The sequence below is a fragment of the Ovis canadensis genome, chromosome 7 (assembly GCF_042477335.2).
Source record: "Ovis canadensis isolate MfBH-ARS-UI-01 breed Bighorn chromosome 7, ARS-UI_OviCan_v2, whole genome shotgun sequence".
NCBI classification, from domain to species: Eukaryota; Metazoa; Chordata; class Mammalia; order Artiodactyla; family Bovidae; genus Ovis; species Ovis canadensis.
In genome coordinates, this window is record NC_091251.1 from 25,868,645 (window position 1) to 25,889,961 (window position 21,317).

At 39.6% G+C, this 21,317-nt stretch overlaps 1 protein-coding gene across 7 annotated transcripts in view; it reads left to right on the forward strand.

Moving 5' to 3' along the window:
* The window catches only part of ZWILCH (zwilch kinetochore protein), a 42,299-nt gene that overhangs the window by 13,805 nt on the left and 7,177 nt on the right, over positions 1-21,317 (forward strand). For 5 of the 7 annotated variants that reach the window (XM_069597628.1, XM_069597630.1, XM_069597629.1 and 2 more), the window contains 13 exons: positions 83-201; positions 3,523-3,722; positions 4,295-4,365; positions 4,665-4,820; positions 6,130-6,201; positions 10,280-10,373; positions 10,902-10,951; positions 11,902-12,007; positions 12,507-12,586; positions 14,126-14,282; positions 14,796-14,824; positions 17,758-17,894; positions 18,791-18,886. In XM_069597628.1, coding sequence (XP_069453729.1) covers positions 83-201; positions 3,523-3,722; positions 4,295-4,365; positions 4,665-4,820; positions 6,130-6,201; positions 10,280-10,373; positions 10,902-10,951; positions 11,902-12,007; positions 12,507-12,586; positions 14,126-14,282; positions 14,796-14,824; positions 17,758-17,894; positions 18,791-18,886 — 1,367 coding nt within the window. The remainder of the gene's footprint in view (positions 1-82; positions 202-3,522; positions 3,723-4,294; positions 4,366-4,664; positions 4,821-6,129; positions 6,202-10,279; positions 10,374-10,901; positions 10,952-11,901; positions 12,008-12,506; positions 12,587-14,125; positions 14,283-14,795; positions 14,825-17,757; positions 17,895-18,790; positions 18,887-21,317) is intronic. The other 2 variants (XM_069597632.1, XM_069597635.1) reach the window with 1 other exon arrangement.

Here is a 21,317-nt window from a genome sequence, read left to right on the forward strand (position 1 = left end):
TGGAAATCAGTACATTGTTCTAGCATAGTGAAGAGTACCGTAGTGTTCTCTTATCTGGTTAAATAATTAAATGTTTTTAAAGCCTTTAGAAAAGGAAGAACCAAGTCATATTGAAGAGCTACAGTCTGAAGACACTGCTATTTCTGATCTCTCTACTGGTGAAAATGTTTGGCTGCTTGCTTTACCAATTGGGAGAGCCAGGTAGGTTTTTCTTACCGTAGCGGTGGAGGGTAGGATTTAAATTCCCCTGGCAGGCTACAGTCCATTGAGTCGCAAAAGAGTCAAACACAATTTAGCAATTAAACAACAAGAAATTCTTATAAACATTGGGGAAAGCATAGGTATTTAGCCCAGATCCCTCTCTTTCTCCCTCCCCCACCCCCTTGATGTATAGACTTAATGCTCTAAGAGTAGTTCTAAGTACTTGACTATCCCATGGGTAACTCAGGTGTGACTAAGATGACTCTGCCTTTTCTCCATTTCCTTCTACTGTTTAATGTTGTTGCTTCGTAATTGTTTTCCTTACTTCTCATCTGGTTCCTTGCCAATCTTTCTTCCTCACTCCTGCCAGAGTGATTGTATGAAAGCCTGATGATGTTGCTTCCATGTTTAAAAAGCCTCCCGTGGTCCTTTTGCCTCGTGATAAAATCCAGATTCCTCCTGAGTGATGCATAGGACACAAAAGAACCTTCAGCCTCCAGTCCAGTGCCCAGCAGGGATTTGGAAATATGCAGGGGTACTTTTTGATTGTCACGATAACTCAGGGGAGCTGTTGGCCTGAGCCATGGATGGTAAATGTTATGCAATGCCTGGGGCTCTCCTGTCCAGTGAGGAATTATCCCACCCACATGCCAGAAGTACCCCTGTTGGAATCCCTACTGCCTCTGTCTGCTTAGCCAGCTTCACTACCCTCCCACCTCCTACCATGTGACTGGTCTCTCTCAACTCCAAAACCAAAAGTATTTGCTATCAGGGAGTCCTGGAGGATCTGGTCATATATATAATATTAGAGAATAAGGGGTCTTCCCTGGTGGTCCAGAGGTTAGGACTCTGCCTTCCAACGCAGTGGGGGTGCGGGTTTGATCCCTGGTCAGGGAGCTAAGACCCCACATCCCTCCTGGCCAAAAAGATAAAGCAGAAGCAATGTTGTAATAAATTCAGTCAGGACTTAAAAAATGGTCTACATTAAAAAATCGTTAAACAAGAAAATACTGGAGAATAAGGACTATACTGCTACTGCTAAGTCACTTCAGTCATGTCTAACTCTGTGCAACCCCATAGACGGCAGCCCATCAGGCTCCCCCGTCCCTGGGATTCTCCAGGCAAGAACACTGGAGTGGATTGCAATTTCCTTCTCCAATGTAGGAAAGTGAAAAGTGAAAGTGAAGTCTCTCAGTCATGTCCGACCCTCACTGACCCCATGGACTGCAGCCTTCCAGGCTACTCTGTCCATGGGATTTTCCAGGCAAGAGTACTGGAGTGGGTTGCCATCGCCTTCAGTAGTATTCAAAGTGACTTTCCTTCAGAGTGGGTTTTTTTGTTTTGTTTTGCTGTGTAGAAACTTTTAAAATCTTTTGTAGTCAATCACTCTTTAATGGCTTCTTGATTTTAAGTCATATTTGGCCTTTTTTTCTTTCCTCTCCCACAACTTGAGAATTTTTTTATTCACGTTTTCTGCAGCCAGTGTTTGTTTGGATTCATCCATATGCTTATCATTTCTTTGCTCTCCATTTCTTCTTGCATTTCAGGCCTTCCTTCTGGGATTATTATATTTCTTTTCTGAAGTACAGTCCCTTAGAAATGCGTTTTCTGAACATATGTTGGTAATAAATTTACTTTTCATCTCTGAAAAATTTTAAGCTGTATTTTTGGGTAACTTTTAATTCTGATGCACTCTCAAATTTACAGAGAAGTGTAAAAGAACAGTACAAGAACTTCTGTGTACCCTTAACCAGGTTTCACCAAAATTTACACTTTGCTGCCTCTGCTTTGTGATTCTATGGCTTATTCCTCCTCCCCTCTCCTCCTCCTCTTATTCCTGTCCACACCCCATCTATATAACCACACACACACATTTTTGTAATGAAATATTGACAGTATGTTGGAGACACTGTGTTCTTTTACCCTTGAATACCTCACTATGTATTTCCTAAAACCTAGTACCTTCTCTTGTATAACCACAAAACAGTCATCAAAATCTGGGAATTTAACATTGTTAAAATAATACTATCTAACTCACAGACTATATTCAAGTCTTTGTGTTCGGTGCCTACTGACCTCAAGCATCTCTTGTGTGCATTTATTGACTTCTTTCTTGCTTCTCCCGCCCCTGGCTTTATTGAGAAGTGATTGACATGGTCTGTTACTTCTTTTGCTTGATCTCAGAGCCTGCCTCCACTCCCATTGACCCTGTAGCCCCACCACACTGAGCTCTCTGCTTGTAGTGGCTATACTTTGTCAGTTTTTGGTGTGTGGATCTTGATCTGTCTGGTGTGCCTGGCTCTCACTTCTTCTCCGGTGAAACATTTCTGTATTTTGCCACTTAATTTCCAGATTTTTGTTTCTGGGACACTGTGATAGTGTGATGTATAAGAAGAAGCATATTTGGTCTTGGTCCACTGTTCCTGGAACCCAGCTCCTAAAACCCTTTGGAATTTCCTAGGGATTGAGAAGAATAAAGGTGTCTTTTTTAATGCTAATGAAGTGGCTTTTGGACCTCCCCACCCCAAGTAAATTATGGATGGGGGCTGGTTGCTTGGGGAACCAAGCCTGTGAGTAAGGGGTTAGAAGTTTGAGTCCCACCCAACCTCTGGAAGGGAGAGGGGCCAGAGTTTGTTAAGTTTAGTCACCTGGTGAGGGGTTGGGACTCAACCCCTCCCTAAGTTCAATTAGTCACCATTGTGACTATGTAATGAAACCTCCCTTAAAGCCCAAAAGGAGAGGGCTTGAAGAGCTTCTGGGTTGGTGAACACGTGGAGTTACGGGGAGAGCGGCTTGCTGGGAGAGGACATGGAAGCTCTGTGCCCTTTTCCCCATACCTTTTCCTTTGCTTCCCTTCCATCTGGCTGTTCCTGAGTTCTACCCTTGTGTAATAAACTAGTAATCTAGCAAGTAAAATATTTCTCTGAGTTCTGGGAGCAAATTAATTGAACCTAGGGAGCGGGTTGTCAGAACCTGTGATCTGTAGACACCTAGATGACAACTTGGACTTGGAACTGGCAATACAAGTTGGAGGTGAGGCAGTCTTGTAGGACTGAGCCTTTAACCTATGGTTGCTGATGCTGTCTCTGGGTAGATAGTGTCAGAACTGAGTTGAATTGTAGGATACCAGCTAGTGTCAGAGAATTGCTTAGTGTAAGGAAAAAAACCCAATTTGGAATTGGTACAGAATATTAGATGGTGATCAGAAGTGGGATCAGAGTCAGCATCGTAGCTACTGTTCATGATATCTTTGGAAAAGAAAGCTTCTGACTGATCAATGATCTCTACCTCTTATTTATTCTTCCTCCTCTTGTTTCCAAGGCAGTTAATTGGATTTTATGCCATGGCTCACAATCCTAATATGACCCATTTGAAGATTAATCGGCCAGTTACTGCCCTTCCTCCTCTCTGGGTAAGGTGTGATGGTTCAGATCCTGAAGGTATCAGTTGGCTGGGAGCTGAGCTTATCTCAACCAGTAGCAACATCACAGGAATTGTCTTGTACATGGTCACCTGTAAAGGTGAGAGCTCACTCCTCTTTTGTGGAGGTGTGTGTATTTATTTATTTGTGTAATCACTGTTTCATAGTTTTTACTAAAACTTGATACATATCAAGAGCGAAGTGCACACAGTGAAGCTTGTGTAAGCCACCACAAGTCTACTCTAGCGTGTAACCTGCAGCGGAAGTGCACACAGTGAAGCTTGTGTAAGCCACCACGAGTCTACTCTAGCGTGTAACCTGCAGCGTGTGGGAGACATTTCAGAGACCGATTTCCAGAAGTCTAAAGTGGAGTTTATGGCTGTTTTATTTGGGTTTCATTTCATTTATATGTGTGTATTTTTTGAAATTTCATTGGAAAATTAAAAAGTTGGATATAATGATAATATAATTCGTGTCATAATAGGTATTTAATTATACTTTTGGTAGTAGTACTGACCTTTGTTCCACTTTACTTGTTTTAAGAACATTTCATCTGTAGTTTAAAATTTAATTTTGATAGTCATTAGTGTTGTGAATTAGATTGTAATTTTCTATCTCTAATGATGTAATTTTGAACTGTACCTATAAAGTTTTTTTTATCATGTCCTACAGTGGATAAAAATTATTCTGTAAATCTCGAAGACCTAAAAAAGTCTCACAAGAAAAGGCATCACTTGTCTACTGTAAGTATTTCTCTTTCATATTATCTTCTTCTAACTGCTGTCAATCTGCCTTCCTAGTGTAAAGGATTTTTTTCATTCCTAATAGGACTAGATATTTTTCTATAGTATCAGAATGTTTATTTTCATATCAACTGATGTCTGAAAATATATGCCTTTTAGCTAATCTTTGTGATGAAAAAGAATTGTCTCGTTTTTCCATTTGGCACGGCACTTTTTCTTCTTTGGGGAAAAGAATCAGTCATTTTGATAATGGGCCTTTGGCCTTGTGAAAGCGCTGCTGATGGTCTGCTGAATTACAGTTAACAGCCGGCGGCTTTGCCCAGTACGAGCTCTTTAAGTCCACTGCCTTGGATGATACAGTTGCTGCTTCACAAACCACGATCACTTTGGATATTTCCTGGAGTCCTGTGGATGAGATCCTTCAGACCCCTCCTGTCTCTTCAACTGCAACTCTGGTAGGAGCCAGCCCTCCTTTCTGTTGACTTTACGCAGTGTGGGTTTACTTTGAACTTGCTAGTTCCTGGACAGCTCTGAAAGGTTCAGCCTGAAGTCTCGTCAGCACAGCCGGTGAAGGTTTTCCCAGGCGGTCTGATCCATCAGTTATCCACAGTGCTGTAATTACCCAACTTAAGACTTTTCAGTGGAGACCCAAATGGAATCATCACAGTGACTTACAATCCCTGCTGTTCTTAAAAGAATGCAGATATTAAGAACACATCAACAATCATTGTTCTGTTTAGCCCTTTTCACCCTATATTTACATTTCTAGGCTCTGTCTTAAGAAATTAATCAGAATTGGTAACAAAAATACATGGGCAAAGATATTTAGTGCAGCCATACAGCTGTGTTTTGAAAATATTAAAAACAAAACCTGAATGATCGGTAGAAAAATAAATAGATTTCCTGATGAAATATTATATACATATTTTAAAATTATGATTTAAAATATCTTTAATAATGAAAGAAAATGCTTATTATTAAGCAAAAAAAAAAGCTCCAAAAGTACAAAATTTATGTACAGTAGGATCTCAACTATGGTTTTAAAAAATATGTACACAAAGTCCTGAGTAGAGTTAAGAGTGGTTTTTCCCAGGGTGATGGGCTGGTGAATAATTATACAATTATATTCTTCACACTTTTCTTTTCCTGCAGTAGGTACTGACATACAACGGCATTTACTATTTTCTTTCGAACCTCCTCACCCCCCTTCACCCTTTTTTGTTTGTTTGTTTTATTGAGGGGAGGGAGAGTGTTGTTTTTGGTGGGTGGTAATGCTAAGTTTGTCATTAAATCTTTTTTTAAAAATTAAATCTATTTTTAATTGGAAGATAATTGCTTTGCAATATTGTATTGGTTTCTGCCATATGTCAACATGAATCAGCCACAGGGATACATATGTCCCCCGGCTCCTAAACCTCCCTCTCACCTCCTACCCTGTCATCGAGTCTTGAAGTGTGTTTATATTTCTACTTCTTGTCCTTTTGGAAATTCAGTGACACAAAACAGGAGAGGGTGTGTTCTGTGTAGCTACAGTTGTATTGAGAGGGGTTGTGGTGGCCTGAATTGAGGTTTCTGTATTGGGATGGGCAGAGTCTATATTTCTGGGGAAGATACACCAAATGGAAGTGTTGACCTACTTTTTCAATTCACTAGTGTTTTATGAAATATTTTTAAATGTGTGGGTAGTTTGAAATGCAAGTAACTGTGACCCTGATGGAGAAAAGATGGGATTACCAGTGAAAACTGACTCTGGGAATTTTTTAGAATATCAAGGTGGAATCAGGAGAGCCCAGAGGTCCTCTGAGTCAGCTTCACAGAGAACTGAAATTTCTCCTTGTGAGTACCCTTCTGGAATTTGTTACCTACATTAGATCTCATATTTCCATAAAAATCTTTGCTAGTATCATTGTTATTTAATTTTGTGTTCTTCAAAATTTGTTGCAAATGTTACACGCTTGGCAGTTGGGGCAGTTGTCCTTGCAATTAAAGGGAACATAGACTTCCCTGGTGACTCAGAGGGTAAAGCATCTGCCTACAATGCCGGAGACCTGGGTTCAATCTCTGGGTTGGGAAGATCTCCTGGAGAAGGAAATGGCACCCCACTCCAGTATTCTTGCCTGGAAAATCCCATAGATGGGGCAGCCTAGTAGGCTACAGTCCATGGGGTCGCAAAGAGTCGGACACAACTGAGCGACTTCACTTTCACTTTCACTTTAGTAGTTAATAACAATTCTTTCACCTTTTCTACTGAAGTATTTGGATTTTATTCATATGGATTCCCTACTTTCCAGGTGACTCAGCTGCCAGTTTATTCCAAATGCATATATAATCTGCTTGTTAATAACTGGAATTTGATCCTGAGGATTAATGAGCATGTGTTTAAAAAATTTTGTGTTTCAGTAATTTTAGCTCCTCTCTACAAATTCAGTCCCAAAGGGGCGGGCAAGGGCAGCTCATTTTAATGCAGAAGAAATTCTGTATGTCTTAAGTTGGCATACAAAGACAGTTATATCCAGTCACTGACTACTTAGTTACTTTTTTCTTCTTTTAAGAGCTTTATTGATATAAATTATATCCCATAAAATACATTTAAGTATAGAATTCAGTAGTTTTTAGTGTACTGACAGAGTTTGTACAGCCATGGCCATATTTAATTTTAGGATATTTTCATCACCCCCAAAGAAATCCCATAGCCATTAGCAGAAACCTGCTAATTTGCCTTCTGTAGTACTTCTTTCCCTTGTATTACTGAGTAACACCAGTGTATAGGTATAGTACGTTTGTGTTTATCCAGTCGTCAGTTAATGGGTATTTCAGTTGTTCTTACTTTTTGGCTATTCATGAATGATGCTGCCATGAATAGTATATAAGTTTTTTAAAACTTTATTTTACTTTATAATAATACTGTATCGGTTTTGCCATACAATAGTGTATGTTTTTATGTGACATATAAACTCTTAGGTGGAGTTCCTGGGTCATATGGTAGCTCTTTAACTACATTTTAACTGTTAACTTTTTGAGGAACTGCCAAGCTGAGTGGCTGCATCATTTTACATTCTCATAGCAGTGTGTGAGGGTCCCAGTTTCGCCATATCCTTGCCTCCATATGCTTGATACTATCTTTTTTATTGATATGACAGCCATCCTGCTGGGGATGAAGTGATATCTCATTATGGTGGTGTTTCTTGTTTTTTGGCTGCTTTGTGAGGCATTTGGGAGCTTAGTTCTCTGACCAGGGGTCAAACCCACACCCTTTGCAGTGGAAGTGCAGTCTTAACCACTGGACCGCCAGGGAAGTCCCACAGTATAGTTGTGATTTGCATTCCTCTGATGGCTGATGATCTTGACCATGTCTTCATGTTCTGATTGGCTCCTACTTATCTCCTTAGCTTGATCTCACATCCTCCTCTGCTGCATTGAGCTCCCTGCTTAAGACAGCTCCAGCCCCATCACGCCGTCGCTTTCTGGTGTGTGTGTGTATGTGTCTTGATCTGCCTAGTGTGCCCTTTTCCCACCTCTTTGCTGGGTTTTCTGTGACATCTTCACCTGAGACGACTTACCGATTCCCCAGAATAGGTTGTTCTGCATAGAACTTTATACATACCCCTTGTCAGAGGGTTTATCAAACAGTAATTTCTTTACTCCTCTGACTCCCCTACTAGACTTGAGTGCCAGGTACCTCGTGGTGCCTTCAACTTCTACCACAGTTCCAGGCATTTTTCATACTTTCATCTCCTCTCATTATTTCCCTGTTTGTGAAAAGCTTCATACCTTTTCTACCTTTCTCATCTTTTTTCTTCCTTGAGAGCTCCTCTTTCAGGACCCTTCCCGTGGGCTTCTGTCATACTTCTAACCTCCTATCTCTGCCCTCCTCTCTCCACCCCAGCAGAGGGCTTATCCATTTCGTGATTTGATGAATGCCTTTATAAGGGAACTCCAGACTGCTGTCTGTAAGCTGCTTCCACTTCTGATCTTTCCCATTTTCATCAGTTCAGTTCCCACTCTAATAGAGCGTTCTTCCCTCCAATTCAGTTTGTCCAACATGAAACTTGAATCAGATCTCCAGACTGGATCACTTTAATAAGCCCCTGATTTCTGTCTGCAGTTTCACCATTCCTTCCGTTCACAGGCTAGAAACCTTACCTTTTACTTGAGTACGATCTGGTTACTGCCACAGCTAGGAGCTGCCGTTCCACTGTGTGCCCAGTGTGTGGTGCTAGATGGTTCTGTTATGTTGCCTGGGGTGTCAGCAGCTGGTAAATGGAAGAGCTGGTTTAAAACTCATTCAAATATATGTCTATCTGACTTGAAAGTCCAAGCTACATTATTAATGTAATCTCTCTTAGAAATTCACAGACTTTTCGATGTGCACTTTGCCATTGTTTCTCCAAGTTCAATCCCCTGTATTTTTATAAATAGGTAGGATATTTTTTTCTTTTCTTCTATTTCTCATATATGTCTGCCCATCTATCTGTCTCTTTCTCTGGAGTATACTTTTCCCCCCCCCACTTTGAGGTTTCTTTCACTGTGCCCATCTTAGATAAAGCCCCTATCACTTCCCTTCTGGACCACTCTAATGATCTTTCACTGTTTCTCCACAAGGACACACACTCTTGGCATCTTGGGTGGAATCATGCTTTGCAGTTTAGGACCATTCTACACACTGGAAGATATGTAGCCTCCTTGCGTGTATGCCAGGTTGCTTTAGTCGTGTCTGACTCTTTGCGACCCTACAGAATATAGCCCGCCAGGCTCCTCTGTCCACAGGATTCTCTGGGCAAGAATGCAGGAGCGGGTTGCCATGCCATCCTCCAGGAGATCTTCCCAACCCAGGAATCGAACAGGAGTCTCCTTTGTCTCCTGTTTTAGCAGGCGGGTTTTTAACCACTAGCGCCATCTAGCATCCTTGGCCCCTACCAAACTAAGTGCCCACAGTCACTGTTACACCAGAATTTATCTTCACATTTTTCCAAAGACTCCCTGGGGGTGGAGGATGATCTTACTTCTATTGAGAAACATCATACTTCTTTTTTTCCTTAGACTCTATCCTGAGTATTTGTGATGGGGGAATTCTCAGCTGCTTGATCATGTCATTTTCCTGCCAAAAAATCAATAGTGGCTGTTGTCTTCCAAATGAAATTTTGAAATTCTTTAAGATCACTCTTCCTGTTTAATCCCTACTCCTAGTCATGTTATTTCCTGCTGTTGCCTGGATGTTTACTCCACCCTGGTGGAAACAGCTCACCCTCTTCATCTTATCCCCTGCTCTTTGCCTGGGATGGTTCCCCCATATGAGTCAAGCCAGTGTTTCTCATCATTCCTCTGGCTATTCCAGCCTATCTTGACCTCAACCTCTTTCCTTACTTCAGTTTAGATACTCTACATATAGGCATACATATTCATGTTATTTTTATGTAAACTTCTGTTCAGTCTCTATAGCACACATAGTTAAAGTCCAGAATACCATCTTTAGCATCAAACTGATGGATGTATGTCCTGGCATTGTCAGTTAGCAACTGTGTGACCGTAAGCGAGTTAATTAACCTCTTTTGGTTTCAATAAAATGTGAGTGACAGTAAGTAGTAGTATCTGCCTCACTGGATTTTTGTGAGGATTAAATAACATACTGCATATGAAACATCTAAAATAGTTCCTGACGTCTCATTAACCATTCAAGAAAAACAGGTGTTAGGAATGCCCTGGAGGTCCAGTGGTTAGGACTCCATGCTCCCTGCTGAGGGCCTGGGTTTGATTCTTGGTGCAGGAACTAAAATCCCACAAGGTGGGTGGTGCAGCCAAGAAAAAAGATACTAATGTTATTACTATTGATAAATACATCTTACTGATAACTTTGTATTTTGCTAACAAGTTTTGGGGGTTTTTGTTTGTTTGTTTTTTCTTAAATCTCTTACAGGTTTTGGCTGATGGTTTGAGGACTGGCGTAACTGAATGGCCTGAGCCTCTGGAAGCAAAATCTGCTGTTGAACTTGTGCAGGAATTTCTGAATGGTGTTTGTTTTCCTGACTCACACTTGGCTTTTGTTTATTTTTCTTAATTGGGAATTTATGCTTGCTACATTTAAATGTAAATTGTTTTTTTAGGCTTAATATTTTTTTTTTGGTAGATATACCTAAAGCTGTAGGTCTGTCATGCTGAGAGGGACAGCTTTCATTCTGAAATGCTAATGATAAAAATCTCAGTGATTTTAAGAATTAATAATATGTATTTAATTTACATTTTATATACTACAGTCATATTTGAGATTGTGGAAGAGGAGGGATGGAACAGTGACCTTAGAGCGCCTACCATGTGCTTGACATGTGTGCCAGGAGCTTTCATTGTATCTCAGTCCATCCTCATACCCCTGCCTAGTGGGCATCTTATTCAGCCTCCATGGGAGAGTTAAATAATTGCTAAAATACCTGGTTACCATTCTACTCTCCTCATTTGCCATTTGAAAACAGGATTAGAGTGGAAATAATTTGGAAAGAAGGAGAATAAAATCCAGAGTTTAATAAGCTTTTGCCACTTTCTAGAGTTAAATAAGCTGAATGAATTTGGTGATTCTACAAAAAAAGACACCGAGGTAAGTGACCGTTATCAGAAAAGTACACTGAACGAGCGTGTAAAATGGGGTAGTACTCTTGTCTTTCACATCATACAATCTCAGATGGGTCTGCTACAGCCAAGGTAGCTTTTTTTTTTTTATGTTTAAGGTATAATGATTTGACTCACATATATCATGAAATGATGATCACAATATATTTATGAACATCTATCATCTCATATAGGTACAGAATTAAATAGAAAAAAGAAAAAATTTTTTGTTAGGAGAACTCCTAGGATTTACTCTCAACAGTTTTCAAATAACATAGAGCAGGCTAATTGTATTTATCTTGGTGTACACTATATCCTTTGTTTCTTTTTTTTTTTTTTTAGCTAGTTACCATGGATTTTTAATTGGAAAATTGCTGAGTAGGTCCCAAGGTAGCATTTTGACGGTAGTTATTTGTTGGTCTTTGATGTCAGCACTAGTGATTACTTTCCTTAAAAACTGATTGATATGTTTAAAGAGAACTGGGACTATTTATTATTAATTGTTTAGCTGAAGAAAAATGGAAATGACTATGTTAATATACTATGAGGTGATATTATTATAGCATGTTAATAGGCTATGAGATAGTACATTACTGTGCCGTCTGTGGCATTATTAAATTGTGCTAAACCTGTTGTCATTTGACAAGTAGGAAAATGGAGACCGAGGTAATTAAATATTTTTCCAGGGGAGGAAAGTCAGATGCTTGCTTTTAGGCATCAGAGTTTGAAAGCAGTTTTAAGGGTTCTGTTTTTCACTGTCTATTTACTTGTATCTCCTCATTAATGGATGAAGTTGTAGAAGATACATTCATGCCTTTTTTTATATGTGTTCATGATCCCATCTTTTCTTAGAGTAGCATTTGAAAGTTTACTGGTCTTAAACTATTGCGCTTTTTAAAAAATAAACTGAGTATTTTCTGGCACTCACTTCTTTTCCAGACAGTGAAGCATGACGCTGCTGCAGTTGATGGGTCTGTTGAGTGTCTTCTCACAGTACGGGGTGATCTCGATTTTGCTGAGCAGCTGTGGTGCAAAATGAGCAGTAGTAGGTGTCCATCAGCATTGTGCAATAAAATTTTTCCTGTTATTTCTTAGGTTTAATTTTAAGTCTTTTGAAAATAATAATGTGTATTGGTTTCTGTTTTATCAAACTCAGTTCTAATAATGCATTGGCATATTTTGCTCAAGAATTGTACTAAGACCAGGCAATTCATAGAACCTGTTCTTTTCTCCTGCCTGAAGATTTAGGTGGGTTCTATGCTGTATTTGTATTAACCAAAACATATCTTAGTGAAATTATAATTATTAGGAAAAGGAAAAGATACTCCATAATATTTGACTGAATATATTATTTTACGGCAACGAGTTTAATTTCTTTCTTTAAAAATGGGTCCCTTGGGGGGGCTTTAATTTCTCTCCCTTTTCACCATCCATAAAGTTCAGATACTTGTCTTCCTCTTCATTTGTGTATCCTTAAAATGAATGATGTGTTTGATCTGCAGAAATAACTATGAGAATAATGTTAGACTAACTTGCTTTCCGAGGTGTGATTTCTTATCAAGACTTGGTGAAGTGTTTCTCATTGGTCATCCAGAGTCTGCAGCGTGGTGCTATACAGCCATGGGTAGGTTCAGTAGTGTGTGTGTGCTCCTTTTCAGCAGCAGAGCAGACTGATGACGGGCACAAGCCCTGGAGCAGACTGCCTGAGTTTGAATTCTCGTTTTGCAGCTCTCTACCTGTATAAACTTGGCCAGGTTCCTTAATTTATGTGAAGCACGTAGGACCTAATTCATAGTTAAGTGCACAGCCTTTGTAAGCTACCTCTATGGTCATTACTGTTGCTGTGAACAGCCCTTCTCATATACTACTGATGAGATTGGAACACTGTAAAGCAGTTATGGTAATGTACTGAGATCCTCAAAGTGAATCCATCCTAAGGCCATATGCAGAAGAGCCAGCTAAGCCTGAGAGCTACAACTCCTGAAGCCCACAAGCCTAGAGCCTGTACTCGGCAACCAGGGAAGCCACACCGCAGCACCACAGTGAAGAGCAGCCCCCGCTTGCTGCGGCTAGAGAGTCCGTGTGCGCCAGCGAAGACTCACCATGGCCAAATGAAATGAACCTTTTTAAAAAAAGATTGTATTGGGATGCTCATTATGGCCTCATTTACAGTAGCAAAAATTGTAAATGACCTGCCTATTAATGGATGTCTAAGTAAATCATGAAACAACCACATAATGGAACATGTTAATAGTTGCTACAGATGATGTGCAGAAATGCTTACAGTGGTGTGTGGAGAAATGCTTACAATGTTCAGTAAAAAGACTTTACACACTATTGTATGAAAGATAGAAATCTTGGAGAGAAAAACCTGTGAACAAATACACTAAAATATGCCAATCCCTTCTGGTGGTAGGGTTAGAAATAAGTTTCTCCAACTGCATTATACACTTCTGGATTTTATGGATTTTCCATAATGAATTTATAGTTTTATAATGAAAAAATCTAAGTTAAAAGCTAGAAACAAAAAGATTCCTCATTTAGTAGAATTATTTTAAATAATGCAACTGCCAATTCATAACAAGATAGAAACTTCCTAGGTGTGAACAGAGATACCCTCTAGAGCAGAAGCTTGCAAACCCTCCCTCTATTTGATCATTCTGTGCATTTTAGTCTTGCCCATTGATTTTTTTCTTACGAGTTTCTGTTTGTGAGATACTTACAAGTATATCCTACCATGTGCAACAAGTGCAAAGTGAAAATAGTATTAAAAAAGAAAAATGCAAAGGATTATGTTGGAAATTTGAGTTAACAGAAGGACAGTAAATGAGAAAATGTCAAATATTTTAGGTATGTTTAAATTTAATTGCTTAGCATTTGGAACACATGTTAGATCTAGTAAGTTCACAGCTCTTTTTATTCTCCAAATGATTGAGTTAGTCTGTTGGCTATTATAGCCAATAAGGAGGTTTGGGGAATGGCATCTTAGAAACTGATAGGTTTGTAACTTAGAGGCTTTCATTCAAATAATTTATAATGTCAGGAGGTGAAAAATGTAAGTTCATAATTTTTTAGTTTTTAGTTAATACAGTTTGCTTCTCTTTCACTTACTGGACTTTTTATAGTTTTAATTGTGGCTTTATAAACTTTTCCCAATTTCTAGCTTCATAGTGGGAGTAACAGTTTACTGAGTAAGCTCATTCATCAATCTTACTATGGAACCATGGACACGGTTTCTCTCAGTGGGACTGTTCCAGTTCAGATGCTTTTGGAAATTGGTTTGGATAAACTGAAGAAAGATTACATCTGTTTTTTCATAGGTAAGTCCCTTTCCCAACTGAGAAAATTAAAAGCAACATCATAGTTGTCAGCCATAGGTATGCTCAGATTTTATCTTTGTACTTGTCCCTAATCATTTGTAGCCCTGGCTTTGCCTCTGGTTCACTATGAGACAGGCACTTTCATTTTCTGAGCCTTATTTTTTTGTTTGATAAATATATTAGATTAAAGATAACTACAGGTTTTGTTTGTCTTTATTTCAAATGTTTTGAGAGTCTTTAGGGTTAATGTAGTAAATAAAACCCTTTTTAAAAATGGCATGCTGTTTTAATACTCATCACCTTGTTTTTATTAGGGGCAAACTGTGATCATTTTTAGAATAAGTATTAATTTATATTTATGATGTAATGTACAAGAAAATTTGGCATTTTGTGAGAAACTGTTTAGCTTGAGCATTTCTTTTATAAATGAACTATGAAATGTTTTTCTTAGCTTGTTTGATTTCTAGTAGATAAAACATAAAGGTTATAGGCATCTCTGTTTTTTCTCGATAGGTCAGGAGCTTGCATCTTTGAATCATTTGGTGAGTTTTTATTCTCAAGTTGATTTTTCTTTTATTTGGTCATTCTGCCATACAGTTATTAAGTGCCTATTCTGTGCCAGCTTATGTCCTAGGAAACAGATAAATTAAGACAGGCAGTTAATTACACTGTCTAGTAAAATAAACAAAAGAGTAGCCCATTTCATGTCACCTCTCATTGTCTGTAAACCTGTGATACTGACATAGGGTTGTGTCCTGCTTAAGCCAGTGTGCTTCCACAATTCTTCATTTATCTAAAATGGTTAGAGAATGCCTTTCTATGTTTGATAAGCCCTCCAGAGGATTATTTGCTTTATATTCTTTTGACCCATTTCTTTTTTTCTTTCTTTATTTTTATGTATTTATCTGCTTGGGCCTGGTCTTAGTTGTGGCACGTGGGCTCTAGTTCACTGAGCAGGGGTCGAACGCAGGCCTCCTGCATTGAAAGTGTGGAGTCTTGGCCACTGGACCACCAGAGGAGTATCTTGACCCATTTCTTTTACACATAAAAGATTACTTTCCAGAGAATTTGCTATGCTCTTTAACATACTGATTCAAACAATATTTCTGTGTTTCAGGGTCATGATTATGAGCTTTTGTATTTCCCTAGTATCTTGAATGAGAAACTTAAGGAGATTAAAGAGTATCCATAATGACCTTTGACATATGTTGGAAGATTCTTAGAAAATAGACCTTCAAATGATATCTGGTCTCATAAAAATACAAGATAGGATAACTCCAGCTTCATCTATTATGCAATGTAACACTCAACTGGATTCTATTGAGGTTACTTTTTGATATTCCAAGTTTAAACATTTTATTAAAGGTGTACATTTTTAGTGGAAACTTTTTAATACATTTTCTTAAGCTTAGGAAAGTAATAGCTTTTTGAAAATAAAAATATAATGCAATTATACCCTTAATCTCATCACTCAAATGTGAGTACCCTTATTTTTATGAATTCCCCTCAAGTCATTTAATATGCCTGTTTTTTCAATTATGACTTCAGACTTTTGAGACAATAGTTCTTAAACTTTGAGAATCTTCTAGAAGACTTGTTAAAATGCTGATTCCTAGACCCTTGACTCAGTAGGTCGAGGGCTCTAGAATATGTGTTGTTGTTGTTGTTTTTGCTGTACCACGTGGCTTGTGGCTCATTTCCTTGACCAGGAACTGAACCCTGGCCGTGGCAATGAAAGCCCAGAATCCTAACCACTAGGCCACCAGGGAACTCCCTGGAATATATTTTTTTAAACAAACCATCTCATCTCCAGATGATTCAGATGCCAGTGGTTTGCAGCAATATTAGTTTTCTATTGCTGCCATAATAAATTACCCCCACACACTTAGTGTCTTAAAGCAACACACACAAATGCATTCCTTTATAGTTCTATAGTTCAGAAGTCTAGTCTGGGTCTCACTAGGCTAAAATCAGAGTGTTGGCAGGCTGTGTTCCTGTCTGGAGCCTGCCTGTAGGGGAAGATTGTTTCCTGCTCATACGAGTTATTATTGATAGCAGAATTCAATTCCTTGTGACTATAGACCTGAGGCTGTACTGCCTCCCAAATAATCAGGAACTTCAGGTTTTATCACCTCTGTGTGGGGTCTTGGGAACAGGGAAGAGGTAGACCAGCCTGGGTTGTAGCATGAGCAGAGATAATCGAAGGGGAAGGACAGTCTGGATCTGTTCTTTGTTTAAAGAAAAAAAAAAAAAGACCTAGGTGGTCCACTTCCCAGAGTGGTCAGGGGACCCCTGAGAATGTAGGTGGCAGCTGCAAGGAATGTCGTAATTTGTAGCCAGTGGTGAATGGGACTGTTTTGGGTCCTCCCTTCCTGGGACCATGACTGTTTTCCTACTTGTGTTATTTTCACAGTTTGGAATAACCTGGGTCAGCATTTTAGCTGGGTCCTCTGCTCTGGTTTCACAAGGCTGAAATCAAGATATCATTTGGAGACTTGATTAGAGAAAGATCCACTTTCAGATTCCTTCGCATTGTTGACAGAATTCATTGACTTGTGACCCTTTGATGAAGGTTCCCATTTTCTTGCTAGCTGTTGGCCCAGGACCATCTGCATGTCCTCGAGGTTACTTGGGGGTTCTTCCATGTGGCCCTCTCCACGGTGCCACAGTCTGTTTCTTCAAAGCCAGCAGGAGAGCATCTCTGATGCTTAGAGCTCACTGACAAGGTCACAAGCAATGACCAGGAGATTATCTCCCTTTTGATTAAGTCAAAGTCAGTCAGTAACGTAATCATGGGAGTAACAGCCTACCATATTTACACATCCTGGCCTCATTTGAGGAGAAGGGATTATTAAGATGTATATTCCAGGGGATGAGAATCTTAGAATTGTAGAATTCCACTTATCATGGATTATTTCCTTAGGATTGATTCTCAGAAATAGGTCTGAGCATTTTATGATGCTTGACATAACCTTGCCAACTTTCTTTTCCAAAAGGTCATACCAATTTACCAGTAATATATGTTAGTAGAAGCTTACCAATGCACTTGCTTTATTTCTTGGTACTTAGGTTTACTATCTATTTTTAGAAGTGAATATGCCCATCAACCTGGCAAGCTTATTGAAGTTAAGAATTATCTTGTGGGTTTGCCATTCTTTCCATCTGGAGAGTTTGGTGGATGGTACTAGTTACCTACTTGGACCTCCTCGGTGAAGCAGTTCTGTGATTTGCCTTTACCAGAGAATATGCGTAATGGTTTGCTTAGAACATTCTCAGTGAAGACACTTAAGAGTTTAGTTTAAAGAATAGTATTGAGAGGAGGAAAGCTACCTAGTGGCTTCTTCTCCCTAACCCCAAGCCCCCACCTGTTAATCAAACATCCCCACTCAGCTGTAGTAGGCATAGTTAATTCTTTCCAGAGATGCCGCTTGTTCTTTAACTCCTTATTTCCCATGTCCATTTTCTTTTATTCCAGGAATATTTCATCTCTCCATCAGTAGATACACAGGAGCAGGTTCATCGTGTTCAAAAACTCCACCATATTCTTGAAATAGTAGTCAGTTGCATGCTTTTCATTAAACCTCAACATGAACTCCTCTTTTCTCTAACACAGTAAGTATTTCTGTTGTTTGCTTCATAAAAATGTACTCTCTTCTGAAATAGTTGCAGCCAAAATAAGTGCCCTTTTTATTATCAGTTAGGATAGAATCTGTGCACCTTGTCTTCAGAGTAACAGAAAGGTTCTAAGTCACTGCCATAAGGGAAGACTTTGGATTCAGGAGGAATCGAGCTGGACACTTGGATCTGGCACTTCCTCTCTAAGGAAGTTTCCTTTCACTGCATCTTGTTTTTCATCTATAAAAACAGTGTAATATATATAAAGTACTTGACACTCAGGTGCTTAATAAATACTAGTTCCTTCTCTTTTCTTCATATCCCTATAAATTTGAGTCAAGCTAATCCTAGCCAGCCATCTATATGATGATTGAATGGAATCAGATTTTATCAGACCTATGTCAATAGTGTTGCTGAAATTTTAGAGGGTCTGTCAGTTTGGCTAAAAATAGTTTGGAATAATGTTCACACATGGATCTTGTATGTCTTATTTGTATTTTTTGAGGCTTCAAACCGGAAATAAGTATACCATTGAGTGGAAGAACTTGGATTCTTTTTCCCTGTGAAAGAAAATGTACCATTGCCTTTTCCAGAATTAGAATTCGCCTTAGTTGTAAAGGGAAAAGTTTGAAATTGTTACTAGGTTTTTTTGTTTGTTTTGGGGGTATTTCTTCCCATTAAAGATCAGTAGTGTGAGTGAGTTAACTCTTTAATTCCCCATACTTGGAAAACAGTGGAGGCTGTATCTTTGTCTCTCTTTTGCCTGTCTTTGTCTTTCTGATACCTTTCTCCCCACTTACACCTTTACTTGGGCTCAACTAAAATGTGTTTCATATTTATGAGCAGTATGTCCACTATTCATTTTTTAAAAGTGAATTTTTTTTTCTCTTTAGATCCTGCATAAAATATTATGAACAAAATCCTCTTGATGAGCAGCACATTTTTCAGCTGCCAGTCAGACCAACTGCTGTCAAAGACTTATATCAAAAGTAAGTAATTTAACCATTAAGTTATACTTCACCAGCCATGATTCCAATTTCCGCATCTGTTCCATGGCACCTCATGACCCAGGCCTGCTTCTTCTCTGAACCCAGAATCATCTGATTCCCATTCTCTGAATACAGTCTGATAGAGTCCTACCTCTCTCCTCTCCCAGGCCTTTGATCCGCTCTCTGTAGACTGTTGGAACATAGCAGTATGTTCATTTTTCTCTGAATTTGTAATTTCTTCACAGAATAGGGCAGAAACTTTAGCCAGAAGGGAAGTGACAGATTGGGAAGAAAGGGATCAGGTGACGACAAGTTTTAGAAAAGGCAGAGGAACCAGAGATCAAATTGCCAACATCCATTGGATCATCGAAAAAGCAAGAGAGTTCCAGAAAAACATCTACGTCTGCTTTATTGACTACATCAAAGCCTTTGTGTGGATCACAACAAACTGGAAAATTTTGAGAGAGATGTGAATACCAGGCCAGCTGACCTGCCTCCTGAGAAATCTGTATGCAGGTCAAGAAGCAACAGTTAGAAGTGGACATGGAACAACAGACTGGTTCCAAATAGGAAAAGGAGGACGTCAAGGCTGTATATTGTCACCCTGCTTATTTAACTTACATGCAGAGTACATCATGAGAAATGCCGGGGTGAGATTGCCGGGAGAAATATCAATAACCTCAGATATGCAGATGATACCACCCTTATGGCAGGAAGTGAAGAACTAGAGAGCCTCTTGATTAAAGTGAAAGAGGAGGATGAAAAAGTTGGCTTAAAACTCAACATTCAGAAAACTAAGATGGCATCCGCTCCCATCACTTCATGGCAAATAGATGAGGAAACAATGGAAATAGAGACTTTTGGGGGGGGGCTCCAAAATCACTGTAGATGGTGACTACAGCCATGAAATTAAAAGACACTTGGTCCTTGGAAGAAAACCTATGACCAACCTAGACAGCATATTAAATAGCAGAGATATTACTTTGCCAACAAAGGTCCGTCTAGTCAAAGCTATTGTTTTTCCAGTAGTCATATGGATGTGAGAGTTGGACCGTAAAGAAAGCTAAGCACCGAAGAACTGATGCTTTTGAACTGTGGTATTGGAGAAGATTCTTGAGAGTCCCTTGGACTGCAGGGAGAGACAACCAGTCCATTCTAAAAGAAATCAGTCCTGAATATTCATTGGAAGGACTGATGCTGAAGCTGAAACTCCAATACTTTGACCACTTGATGTGAAGAACTGATTCACTGGAAAAGACCCTGATGCTGAGAAAGATTGAAGGCGGGAGAAGGGGATGACAGAGGATGAAATGGTTGGATGGCATCTCTGACTTGATGGACATGAGTTTGAGTAAACTCCAAGAGTTGGTAATGGACAGGGAAGCCCGGCATGCTGCAGTCCATGGGGTCTCAGAGTTGGATATGACTGAGCGACTGAACTGAACTGACGACAAGTCAAAGGCATGGCTGTGGGAGTGAGGCAAGGATTTGGTATTGGGGATTTCACAGGGATGGAACTGAGGCTAAGACTGGCCATCCATGCCGACACTGAGGTTGCCTCAAATCATGGTCTTCCTGACTCTTCTCTCAGCATACAGTAGACTTGAAATTTCTTTCATACTAAAACTGTTCTCTTTATACCCTTCCTCTGTATAGTTAGTTCCCTCTTAGCCAAACCTCATCCCTTCCCTGAAATTGTTAATCAGAAGTTGCCAGTGGCCTTCTAATTGGCAAATCCAGACAATGCTTTCCAGGAGAAGAGTGTTTTGTCCCCTTAGGTAACTAGCTAGCCCACCAGTTCTTTCTCCTTCTGTGAGCGTTTGTAGTGCTCCGTGGCATTTGACACTACTGCTTTCTTGAACCCATCCCCTTCCTTTGTTTTCTTGACATCACTTTCTGTCTTAATTTTTAAAATTTCTTTATTTTTGGTTGCCCTGGGTCCTTCTTACTATGCTCAGGCTTTCTCTAGTTGCAGTGAGCAGGGGGCTGCTCTTTGCTGCGGTATCCAGGCTTCTCATTGCCGTGGCTACTCTTGTTGCAGAACACAGGCTCTAGGTCGCTCAGGCTTCAGTAGCTGTGGTGCGTGGGCTTAGCTGCTCTGCAGCACCTGTCTTAATTTTAACTGTACCTCTCTGGGCCGCCCCCAAGACTGAGAGTGGTTCTCTGTTCAAATTCTCCTTCCTTTGCTTTATTCATATGTGAGTGTCCACCAGAACTCCAGCATCTGCCCTCTTTTCTTACTTTCTGTCTTTACTGGGTGATGGTGTTTACACCCCAATCTTTAGTTCCTCTGGGCTAATGATAATTCATAACCTTTGTCTCCAGCTTCAATGTCCTGTAGGTGGTTCAGACTCTAAATCCCAACTCTTCACTCCCCTTCCCAACACTTTTCCTCCTCCTGTATTTCCTCTCAAGTAGCCATCATTAATCT